Below are 12,761 nucleotides of genomic sequence, written 5' to 3'. Positions count from 1 at the left end.
GGGAGGAGGGAGGTTGTATGCATCTATTTGTCAGTGGTGCGTGTGTGTGTGTGTGTGTGCACTCGAGGAAAGAGATGGAGGCAGAGGAAAAAAATAGAGACACAGAGACAGAGACAGAAATAAAGACAGATACAGATATAAAGATAGGGCCGGGTGTGGTGGCTCACATCTGTAATCCCAGCACTTTGGGAGGCCGAGGTGGGCAGATCACTTGGGGCCAGGAGTTCGAGACCAGCCTGGCTAGCATGGCAAACCCCGTCTCTACTAAAAATACAAAAATTAGCTGGGTGTGGTGGCACACTCCTATAGTCCCAACTATTTGGGAGGCTGAGGTAGGAGCATAACTTGAACCTTGAACTCGGAGGTGGAGGCTGCAGTGAGCTGAGATCACACCATAGCACTCTAGTTTGAGTGACACAGCAAGACCCTGTCTCAAAAAAAAAAAAAAAAGAAAGAAAGAAAAAGAAATAAAGAGAAATACAGAAATAAAGATACAAAAGAGATTGACAGAAGGAGACATAAACAGACCAGAGACAAAGAGAGAGACAAAGATATATGTATATTTGTCAGTGGTGTGTGTGTGTGTGTGTGTACACTTGAGGAAAGAGAGACAGAGGCAGAGAGAGAAACAGACAGAGAGACAGAGACAGAAAAAAATACAAATGCAAGAGACTGACAGGAGACATAAACAGAGACCACAGACAAGAGAAAAAGACAAAGACGTGTGTTTGTGTGTCTGGGTACACAGAGAAAGAGAGAGAGAGAGAAAGATGGAGTCACAGCCACAGAACCAGAGACCCAGGGAGAAGAGATACACAGAGAGACAGAGACAAAAGGTGAAAAAATAACCTTAGAAATGATACCAGTGGGGGCCAGGCACAGTGGCTCATGCCTGTAATCCCAGCACTTTGGGGGACCGAGGTGGGTAGATCACACAGTCAGGAGTTCAAGACCAGCCTGGCCAAGATGGTGAAACCCCATCTCTACTAAAAATACAAAAATTAGCTGGGTATGGTGGGTGGGCACCTGTAATCCCAGCTACTCGGGAGGCTGAGGCAGATAATTGCTTGAACCTGGGAGGCAGAAGTTGCAGTGAGCCGAGATTGTGCCATTACACTCCAGCCTGGGTGACAGAGTAAGACTCTGTCAAAAAAAAAAAAAATGAAAAAAAAGAAAAAAGAAAGAAAGAAAGGATACCAGTGGGAAAAACAGGGAGGGGCAGAAAGAGAGGGAGACAGAGGACAAAGAGACAGGGAGAGAATTGTGTAAAGACACATCCAGAAATAGATTCAGAGACACAGGGAGAGAGTTGGAGTATCACAGAGATTCAGACAAGCAGATGAGAGACAGGTGGAGGGAGGCTGTGCCAGCCCTGAGCAGCCAGGTCCACCGATCAGGATGGGGATGGATGTGAAATTTCTGCCTAAAAGGCATCTGAGACAAAAGGCAGAAACTAGAATATTTTGGTGAAAAAAGTATTTTGGAAGTGAGGACATGATTTTGAAACAGGTCATGTGCAGAGGTGAGGGCTCAGCCCAGCCTTGCTCTGTGTCTCTGAGACCAGCTTCTCATTCTCTGGGTCGGAGCTTCCTGGCTAACCCTGGAAGGGTGCAGGGGCTGTGTAGTCCTGGGAGGCTGAGAGTTATCAGCCGCATCCACAGTGAGTCTATAAGCGTTGCCTCTTCCTGGTGGGACAAAGGCAGGACCCTGTGAGAAGAAAGCCAGAGGGAAGGGGCCGTGGCAGGCTTTCCACAGAGGCTTCCTGTCTCGGGTGGGTATGATGAGGCCCCCATCAATGCTTTTGCTCACATCATTTCATTTATCCTTATGACAGTTAAGTGAGGCTGGAACTGTTACTACTGCCGTTTTTCAAATGGGGAAACTGAGGCTCAGATAGGGAACATCACTTGCCCAAATAAATGGCAAAGATGAGATTCAAACCCAGGTGGTCAGGCTCTGAGGCTGTGAGCCTAACCTCTAATAGGATTTGAGGCAGAGAAACCACAGACACAAGAACTCATCATCAAGACCACCATCATCATCATCATCGTTGCCATCATGGTGGCTGAATATTTGCTCTGAACTGTGTTAAGCATGTCACATTTGATATCTCACTCAGACTTCACAACCACCAGATGAGCTGAGTTCTACTATTATCTCCATTTTTCAGTTGAAGAAACTGAGGCTCACAAAGAGAAAGTCCCTTACCCATGATAGTAGGGCTAGTAAGTGACAGAGTTCATATTTGTTCCTAAGAGCTCGTGCCCTTATTCACTCACTGGGCAGGGAATTGGGCAGTGTTTGGGCCACATTGGGGCCCTTTTGAGAGGTGCAGAGGGACTGTGTTAATTGAGCTCATGGGAGAGATGAGGTCAGTTGCGTGTGAGCACAGCTGCTGGCGTTGGGCCCCAGCAAAGTCTTGTTTTTTTTTTTTTTTGAGACAAGGTCTAGCTCTGTCACCCAGGCTGGAGTGCAGTGGCAAAATCTCGGCTCACGACAACCTCTGCCTCCTGGGTTCAAGAGATTCTTGTGCCTCAGCTTCCCAAGTAGCTGAGGTTACATGTGCACGTCACCACACCCGGCTAATTTTTGTATTTTTTTGTAGAGACGGGGTTTCACCATGTTGACCAGGCTGGTCTCGAACTCTTGGCCTCAAATGATCCACCCACCTCGGCCTTCCAAAGTGCTGGGATTACAAGCATGAGCCACCGCGTCAGGTCCCATAGTCTCTTGCAGCCCCCGTAGTGGTGTGCAGAATGATCAAATGGAAAACTGGGAACTCATTTTTTTGTGTGTTTGTATTTTTTTTTTAAGACAGGATCTTGCTCTGTCACCCAGGCTGGAGTGCAATAGTGCAATCATAGCTCACTGCAGCCTCAAACTCCCAGGCTCAAGTGATCTTCCCATTTCAGACTGTAGCTGGGACTACAGATGTGGGCCAACACCCCCAGCTAATTTTAAAAATTTTTAGTAGAGACAGAGCTTCACTATGTTGCCCAGGCTGGTCTCAAATTCCTTCGCTCAAGTGATCCTCCCACTTCAGCCTCCGAAAGTCCTGAGATTACAGGCATGAGCCTCCACACCCCCCTGAAAACTGGAAACTTCTGCTATCTTGTTCTCCTTTCCTCCCCATGCAAGTGAAATCTTGCCTAAGGGCACATCAGAGGAAATACCAAAAGTCAGTATTTTTCACCAAGATCACAGTAGAAGTACCCATTAATCAAGGGTTGGCTCTGTGGCCATCTCTGGTCTGACAGGAGGAATTACAGTGTTGAGAGCACAGTCTTCAGGGCCTGGCAGGCCAGGTTCAAGTTCAGCTTCTGCCATTGCTAATACCATCTTGGTGAGTGACATCACCTCTCTGAGCATCGGTTTTTCCTCTATGTGGAATACAGGGACCATCACGTGTCTCCAGTAGAGGGCGCATGACTGGAGAGAACACAGTGACTATCAGGGGGCCCAGTCAAAGTTTGCCAATATTCATTACCACCCCCACAACAACCCTAGGAAGCAGGTGATAGTATGCCCATTTTACAGTTGAGATTGAGGCTCAGAGAGGACAAAAACACGCTGCAGCTGGGCACAGTGGCTCACGCCTGTAATTCCAGCACTTTGGGAGGCCGAGGAGGGCCGATCACTTGAGGTCAGGAGTTTGAGACCAGCCTGGCCAACACAGTGAAACCTGGTCTCTACTAAAAATACAAAAATTAGCCAGGCATGGTGGCCTGTGCCTGTAATCCCAGCTACTTGGGAGGCTGAGGTTGGAGAATCTCTTGAACCTGGGAAGCCGTGATTGCAGTGAGCTGAGATTGTGCCACTGCATGCCAGCCTGGGTGACAGAGCCAGACTCTGCCTCAAAAAAACAAAAACACATACACAAACAAAAACCAAACAAACAAGAAAACATGCTGCAGGTCACATAGCTGTAAGTAACGAGTAGGACTCAGGTCTCTATGGGTGGAATGCCAGCCCTATGGCCTCAGAGCTCCCTGTGCTTCTGAAGACCCTAGCCAGGCACCCCCCAACACACCTCTCCCTCCATGAATGCCTCCTCTCTCCCCTTCTAGCCTCGCTTTGGACCATATGGAGTCCTCCAGCTGCAGCCCAGCTCACCCTCAATGCCAACCCACTTGACGCCACCCAAAGTGAGGACGTTGTTCTGCCTGTGTTTGGGACCCCCAGGACACCCCAGATTCATGGCATATCCAGAGGTGGGGGCCAGAAAACAAGACGGTCATTCTGATCTCTGCCTCCATGGAGATCCTCTATCCGAGCCTCACCCCCAAAGTCCCCAGAGGACGAATCTGATTGGCTCAGCCAGGGTCCGGCAATAACTGGTCCAGTCAGCTGTGCCAGGGGTCAGGGGTAAAGAGGGAGGGCTGTGGCTGTCATGGCTGGGGTGGGCAAAGTTGGCTAAAAGGTGGGTAGGGGGGCTGGGTGCCGTTCCTTACACCTGTCATTCGAGCACTTTGGGAGGTTGAGGTGGGTGGATTACTTGAGCCCAGGAGTTTGAGACCCACCTGGGCAACATAGGGGGACCCCATGTCTACAAAAAAAAAAATTCTCCAGGTATGGTGGTGCACACCTGTAGTCCCAGCTATTTGGGAGGCTGAGGTGGGAGGATCGCTTGAGCCCATGAGGTCAAGGTTGCAGTGAGCCGTGATTGCACCACTGCACTCCAGCCTGGGTGACAGAATGAAACCCTGTTTCAATAAGGAAAAAGAGTGGGTAGGGGGCCCTTGCTGGCACTCATGTCATAAGCTTGATTGTCATTGCAGCTGACATTGATTGACTCCTTGTCAGGTCGCAGATCCTCTGCTTCACTTGCGCAATCACTTTCAATGGGGCTTGGAGAGGGGAAGTAACTTGCCCAAGATGACACCTAGAATGAGCAGTAGATCCAGCATCCAAGCCCCAGCATCCAACTCCAGAGTGTCTTCTGGCAATTCCAATCCAGTCCTGTTTCTCTGGGTCCCTCTGTGACTATGTCTTGTTTGTTCTTCCTCTCCCTGTGTCTCTGCCTCTGTCTCCCTTGCTCGCTTTCAGAGCTGGCCAAGCCCTCCATTGCAGTCAGCCCAGGCACTGCCATAGAGCAGAAGGACATGGTGACCTTCTACTGCAACACCAAGGACGTCAACATTACCATCCACTGGGTTTCCAACAACCTCTCCGTCGTGTTCCATGAGCGCATGCAGCTGTCCAAGGATGGCAAGATCCTCACCATCCTCATTGTCCAGCGGGAGGACTCGGGGACTTACCAATGTGAAGCCCGAAATGCCCTTCTGAGCCAGAGCAGTGACCCCATCTTCCTGGACGTGAACTGTGAGTCCCTTTCCATTCTCTCCAACCCCTCACTGACACTCACCTCCTTAGTGCCTCGTTCAGTCTCACAGCTTGAAATACCATCCAGATGTGGACTTGTCTACCTTTGAACTTCAGACATAACTGTTTGACATCTCTACTTGGATTCTACTGGAAACCTCCAACTTAATGTGTCTAAAATTGAGCTCCCAAACCTCAGACATTTGATCCAAAACCTTGCCTGGATAGGGGTGAGCAAAGAGCATTAGCTGGCTGACTTCATTCATTCATTCATTCATTCATTTGAGACAAGATTTCACTCTACTGTCCAGGCTGGAGTGCAGTGGTGCAATCATAGCTCAATGCAGCCTCGACTTCCTGGGCTCAAGCTATCCTCCTGCCTCAGCCTCCCGAGTAGCTGGGACTACAGGCATGAGCCATTGCACCTGGCTAATTTTTAAATTTTTTGTAGAGATGGGATCTTGGTATGTTGCCCTGACTGGTTTTAAACTCCTCGCTCCAAGCAATCCTCTTGCCTCAGCCTCCCAAAGTGCTGGGATTACAGGTGTGAGCTACAATAACCATTCAGCTGGCATACTTTAGACGTGTCTTTCAATCTTGCTTTACCCAGGGATGAGGCTGAAGTTTCATCTCCATCTGACTACTGTACCTCGTTTGCAACTGATCTAGCCTTTGAGTGGGGAGGAGGGAAACAAAGTATTTATTGATCTGTTAAAGACCTCCGTAAGAGACCTGTTGCTGATGCTATTGTTACTGCTGTCATTGTTTCTGTCCTCTCAGATGGTCCTGATCCTGTTGAAATCAAACTGGAGTCTGGTGTTGCCAGTGGGGAGGTGGTTGAGGTGATGGAGGGCTCCAATGTGACCTTCTTGGCGGAAACAAAATCTCACCCACCCTCTGCCTATACCTGGTTTCTCCTTGACTCCATTCTGTCTCACACCACGAGGACATTCACCATCCATGCTGTGTCCAGAGAACATGAGGGCCTGTACAGGTGCTTGGTGTCCAACAGTGCCACCCACCTGTCCCGCCTGGGTACTCTGAAGGTCCAAGTCCTTGGTGAGTCTCCTTTCCCGGTTCCTCTCCTTCGTTCTTCTGAGAGTCAGATGCTGGCCATGTCAGAAGGAACCAGGAGTTCTTAATCCGGGGCCTTTGGATACTGTGTGAGGGAGAAATCCCTGCATGACATTGAGTTGCATGCAAAATGTTTGTGCTGTGTTCTGGAGGAAGCGTCTAGGGTTATCATCAGAGTTTTGAAGGGATCTTGGAAAAAAACCTTAAGAGGCCAGGCGTGGTGGCTCACGCCTGTAATCCCAGCACTTTGGGAGGCCGAGGTGTGCAGATCACAAGGTCAGGAGATTGAGACCACCCTGGCTAACACGGAGAAACCCCGTCTCTACTAAAAATACAAAAAATTAGCCAGGCGTGGTGGTGGGCGCCTGTAGTCCTAACTACTCAGGAGGCTGAGGCAGGAGAATGGGGTGAACCCGGGAGGCGGAGCTTGCAGTGAGCCGAGATCGAGCCACTGCACTCCAGCCTGGGCAACAGAGCAAGACTCCATCTGAAAAAAAAAAAAATCTTAAGAGCCAGTGAGCTACACCAATACCCCAGAGTTTGAGGAGGACCCAGGGGGATTTCCAATGCAGCAGGGCTCTGACTGCTGGGAAGGCTGGGCACACTGGCTCCTTTGCCTGGCTTGGCACATCCAGCACGAGGCCCCGGTGGCTCTCTAGGGGTTGCCCATGATTTGATTATCTGGAGGTGGGGGGTTTAACTGTCTACATTTAAAAACACTAACACAACATTCACACACTCCATACACACACAGATAATATCCCCACAGGCACAGCACACTCACGCACATGTACAACACACACAGTAAACACAACTCATATATAACATGTACACAACTGTGCAATACCACAGACATACAACACACACTCACACAAAACATACACACATATAGCATGCACACAACAGAGGTGTACAACTCACTCATCACAAAGTACATAACACATCAGACATACAAGACATACACACAAACCCACAACACATACAAACCCACAGCACATACACACATACACACAGCATATACATACAAACCCACAACACATGTACACAAACTCATAACACACACACAAAATGCTCACACATACAACACATATACAACACACATGACATACAAAACACAGACATACATATCTCACATACATCTACACAACAAACAAGATCACATATACATGACACACTCACATAAAATATATATACACCTAATATGCACTAATAGACACACACAACACATATCATTGACATTCAGCACCCACTAAACATTACAACCATTCAACATCACAGACACTCAAGATGGACAACGTGGAAAACACACCATATACCATACAGTCAACACCCTCAACACATATATACAACAGACACACAATGCACACACAAAATGCATACACATGCCACATGCAGCACATACTCAGAGCATATGCACACATCACACAACACAAACACATAACGCAATACCACAGACACAGAACACACACTCATATACAACAAATATATACACATAGCATATACCCACATACAAAGTGCATATGAGTCCCACACACATACTTCATATTCAACACATACACCCAACACACACAAGAGACACAAAACGCACACACATCACACGCTCTCCATACACACAAAACTCATTGCGTATTCACATAATAATCACACAACACACATTCATCCACAAAAGACATACACGTACCCCACACACCAGCATTATGCAAATCATATACACATATACACCACCCACAACACACACACAGACACACACACACACACACACACACACTCCTGGAAAAACTTGTGGGCCCCACAAGGGTAGGAGATGGGGGAAATCTCCCTGAACCTGACTGTGTATCTCTACGTGTTTCCAGAAACACTGACCACGCCTCAAGTCGTGCCTTCAAGCCTGAACCTTGTGGAGAATGCTAGGTCCGTGGATCTGACCTGCCAAACCATCAATCAGAGTGTGAATGTCCAGTGGTTCCTGAGTGGCCAGCCCCTCCTGCCCAGTGAGCACCTGCAGCTGTCAGCTGACAACAGGACCCTAATCATCCACGGCCTCCAGCGGAATGACACGGGGCCCTATGCCTGTGAGGTCTGGAACTGGGGCAGCCGGGCCCGGAGTGAGCCCCTTGAGCTGACCATCAACTGTGAGTCACCTGGGGCCTGGACCTTCCCCTTCTCCCTGCTTCCCTCCTTCTCTTTAAATTCTTCCTTCTGGTCATTCATGCTATGATTATTGAGCTCCTGCTCTGTGTTGGGCATGAATCTGGGCACTGGACAAGGCCAAGTGCCTGCCCTCAGGGGGCTTATGTTCTAGGGGAGAAGCCAGACCATAAACAGAGAAGCAGGTGATAAGGCTTAGGGACACCACCAGATTTAGGCTTTCACAGGGTCTCACTGGCCTTTGTCTACAGGGAGGCAAACATAGAAGCGGGGGAGAGGGGGAGTGAGAGAAGGAGTTGTGTTTGTCCGGATCCTTGGAGAAGCAGACCCCTAGGTGGGATTAACGGGATTATTCATGCAAGGGTTTTATTAGGGGAAATGCTTCTGTGAGGATAACTAGGGAGGCAGCTGCAGGGAGGCTGGGAGAGCCATTAGACTGAGGGACTGAGATGCAAGTGTGACCCCGAGTGACAGGGAGAGGGACAGAGACTTGAATGGAAGCACCTGGATAACGATGCACTTGAAGGAACACCCATCAAGGCTGTTGGGACCTTCCATGTCTCCCAGGAAGAACCCTGCCTTAGTTTCCTGGATGCACTCAGGGACTGGCAGGGTGCAGCCTGTGGAAGGGCTGGGAGTAGATTTGGGGGCACAGCAATTGGGCCCTTGGTCAATTACATTTCTGCCATTGGAGGTCTTTGAAGAGCTTCTCCTGGTGGCCACAATTGCACAGCAAGAGATGATAGGGCTGGACCAGAATGGCAACTGTCGGGTGTTGAGAAATGGTTGCACCGTGGATGTATTTTGAATATGCTGCTGACTGATATTAGGTGAAAGAGAAAGAAAGGAGTCACGAATTACTCTAGGGTTTATTGCCTGAGCCACTGAAAGGATGTAGGAGTCATGAACCAAGATGGAGAAGCTTGGGGGAAAAGAGGTTTCTACAGGGAGAGAAAGGAGGGGTGCACTTTTGCACATGCAAAGTAGCAGGGAACACAGAGGTAGGGGTTAAGTACATGTCTTTGCTCCTCTTTACACTTCTCTGTTGCTCTCTCCTCTTTCCTTCTCAATTCAGTCATTAAACCAAAAATATATACTTTGTGCTCTCTCTGTGCTAAGCAATATGTTGGGCATTTGATACTTGCCATGATTTTCAGCTTTCACAGCTGCTGGGGATGGGGAGGTCACTAAGCAGGCAAATAAAACACAGCACGATAAATGGGACCTCGGGGGACAAAGGGAGGGTATGGGGAGCCCAAAGGAAGCCTCCATCAGGGGAATGTTGCAAAGGGTCATCATGAATGGGGATGTCCGCCCTAAGAGCTGAAGGATGAGAAGGAGTAGGCTGCTTAGAGCAGAGTCAGGGAAGAGCATTCCAGGCAGAGGGAAGAGAGCGTGCGATGGCTTTGAGGCAAGAGATAGTGTAACAAGGATAGAATCTCTGAGTGGGATTTAATTCCTGAGTGAGAGCAAGAGGTGTGGAAAGGTGGGGCTGGAGGAGGTCTGTAAGAATCAAATTGTAAATGGCCTCATCAGCCATAGGCTTTGTCCCAAGGGCACTGGGGAGCCACAGAGGGTTCTGAACACAGGAGGGACAGTGACAGTTTAGTACTTAGGAAGACTTCTCTGGCTGCTGTGTGGAGGATGAGACTGGGATGGGGAGACGAGGAGGGGCTGGGATGCAGGTGAGGGATCCAAGTGGCCATGGGGTCAGGATGGGGAGAAATGAACAGGTTCAAATGATGCTTAGGAGGGAGCAGAGTCGGAGTATTCCTCCCCTCCTAGAATGTCTCGATTAGCAACCTTTTGCATCCTTTCCAGTATTTTACATTAATTTAAATAAAGTATGACTCTTAAACTCTTTTAGGTTTTTTTAAAAATAGAGACAAGGTCTTACTATGTTGCCTAGGCTGGTCTTGAACCCCTGAGCTCAAGTGATCTCCCTGCCTCAGCCTCCCAAAGTACTGGGATTACAGGCATGAGCCTCGGCCCCAGGCCTAAACTCTTTTAATTTATATGAGAAATCCAACAACTACTTTCATTTATTTCCTTCTTATATGTGGTGGAAGAGAAAAGTGACAATGATCCCCTCTGACATTACAAAGAAAATTTGCACGTGTTTATACCATTGAGAATACACAGTACTAGAAGTTAGGGATTATATACACAGGACACAGCCACAATTTCCTTCCTTTCCTTTCTTTCTTTCCTTCCTTCCTTCCTTCCTTCCTTCCTTCCTTCCTTCCTTCCTTCCTTCCTTCCTTCTCTTTCTCTCTCTTTCTTTCTTTCTTTCTTTCTTTCGCCTCACTCTGTCACCTAGGCCGGAGTGCAGTGGCACAATCTTGGCCCACTGCTACTTCTGCCTCCCAGGTTCAAGTGATTCTTAGCCACTCGAGTAGCTGCAATTACAGGCATGTGCTACCACATCCAGCTAGTTTTTATTTTTATTTTTCAGTAGAGACATGATTCGCCACATTGGTCAGGCTGGTTTTGTACTCCTGGTCTCCAGAGTTCCACTCACATCCACCTACCTCGGCTTCCCAGAGTGCTGGGATTACAGGTGTGAGCCACTGCACTTGGCCTAGCAACAATTTCTGATGCCTGGGTGACCTAAAACACTTCTTTGAATTAACTTTTGCAAAGGCAGTTTTTTTTTTCTTTTTTTGCTTTTTTGAGATGGAATCTTGCTCTGTCACCCAGGCTGGAGTGCAGTGGCATGATCTTGGCTCACTGCAACTTCCACCACCCAGGTTCAAGCAATTCTGCAGCCTCAGCCTCCCGAGTAGCTGGGACTACAGGTGCGTGCCACCACGCCCGGCTGATTTTTTGTATTTTTAGTAGATACGGGGTTTCACCGTGTTAGCCAGGATGGTCTGGATCTCCTGACCTCGTGATCTGCCCACCCTGGCCTCCCAAAGTGCTGGGATTATAGGCACGAGCCACCGTGCCCAGCCCTTGTTTTTGTTTTGATCTCCCCCACCCCCAGTGTTGTGGACCACACTCTGCTTGTCAGACAGCTAAGGAGGAAAAAGGAGCATGTTCTGTTTATTTTACTGAAATTCCAGGGTGAAAGTGAACGGGGCAGAATGGGATAACTCGCTGATGGGGGCCACGGTGCATCATGTTTGGCTTTCACACAGATGGTCCTGACCAAGTGAACATCACCAGGGAGTTAGCATCTGAGATGATCAGCACCATCGAGGCAGAGCTCAACTCCAGCCTGACCCTGCAGTGCTGGGCCGAGTCCAAGCCAGGCGCTGAGTATCGCTGGACTCTTGAACATTCCACCGCAGAGCACCTGGGTGAGCAGCTGATCATCAGGGCTCTGACCTGGGAACATGACGGGATCTACAACTGCACAGCCTCCAACTCTCTCACCGGCCTGGCCCGCTCCGCTTCAGTCCTGGTCAAGGTGGTGGGTGAGTCTCTCAGGGTTGCCTTCTCCTAGGACCTGAGGGGCCTTTCCTGGTGCTGGTCCCAGCTACCTAGTCTACCCCTACCGAGGGCTGGAGTGTGGCAGGCTCCACACTGCCTGAGCAGGTTCTCAGTCCACAGCTGTTGAATCCCAACCCCTAATGCTCAGGGGAATGTAGAACCTGTACTTCCTGCTGTGTTCCCTGGAAAACTCTCCAAGCTGTTCTGAGTCTCGGTTTGTTTGCCTGTAAATTGGGCTTGTGATGTGTATTAGTCTGTTTTCACGCTGCTGATAGAGACATGCCCAAGACTGGGTCATTTATAAAGAAAAAGAGGTTTAATGGACTCACAGTTCCACGTGGCTAGGGAGGCCTCACAATCATGGTGGAAGGCGAAAGGCATGTCTTACGTGGTGGCAGACAAGAGAGAATGAAAACCAAGCAAAAGGGGAAACCCTTTGTAAAACCGTCAGATCTCATGAGACTTATTCACTACCATGCGAACAGTATGAGGGAAACCGTCCCCGTGATTCAATTATCTCCCACCAGGTCCCTCCCACAACACTTGGGAATTATGGGAGCTATAATTCAAGATGAGATTTGGGTGGGGACGTGATGCCTATCTTCCAGAGTTGTTTAGAAGGACAATGAGTCAGAGACATACTCAGTGAGGGAAGGAATGAGCTATATGGGGAATCAGAAATGATGTTAATAACAACTGGACATGACTGGCAGGGAGTCCCCATATCTCTGTCTTCAATTCTTGAGAAGGCAACAGTGTCACTGTTCACTGGGATTCACATC

The 12,761-nt window shown here is 48.9% G+C and overlaps 1 protein-coding gene across 5 annotated transcripts in view; it reads left to right on the top strand.

Moving 5' to 3' along the window:
- CEACAM20 (CEA cell adhesion molecule 20) overlaps window positions 1-12,761 on the top strand; it is a 28,192-nt gene that overhangs the window by 355 nt on the left and 15,076 nt on the right. For 3 of the 5 annotated variants that reach the window (XM_030796361.1, XM_030796362.1, XM_030796360.1), the window contains exons 2-6: window positions 4,068-4,211; window positions 5,047-5,322; window positions 6,103-6,381; window positions 8,250-8,528; window positions 11,685-11,963. In XM_030796361.1, the coding sequence (XP_030652221.1) occupies window positions 4,068-4,211; window positions 5,047-5,322; window positions 6,103-6,381; window positions 8,250-8,528; window positions 11,685-11,963 (1,257 nt within the window). The remainder of the gene's footprint in view (window positions 1-4,067; window positions 4,212-5,046; window positions 5,323-6,102; window positions 6,382-8,249; window positions 8,529-11,684; window positions 11,964-12,761) is intronic. The other 2 variants (XM_030796364.1, XM_030796363.1) reach the window with 1 other exon arrangement.

This window comes from Nomascus leucogenys, chromosome 17 (genome assembly GCF_006542625.1).
Source record: "Nomascus leucogenys isolate Asia chromosome 17, Asia_NLE_v1, whole genome shotgun sequence".
Taxonomy (NCBI): Eukaryota; Metazoa; Chordata; class Mammalia; order Primates; family Hylobatidae; genus Nomascus; species Nomascus leucogenys.
The sequence above is the reverse complement of the archived record's forward strand: the minus strand, read 5'-3'. Positions and strand labels throughout refer to the sequence as shown.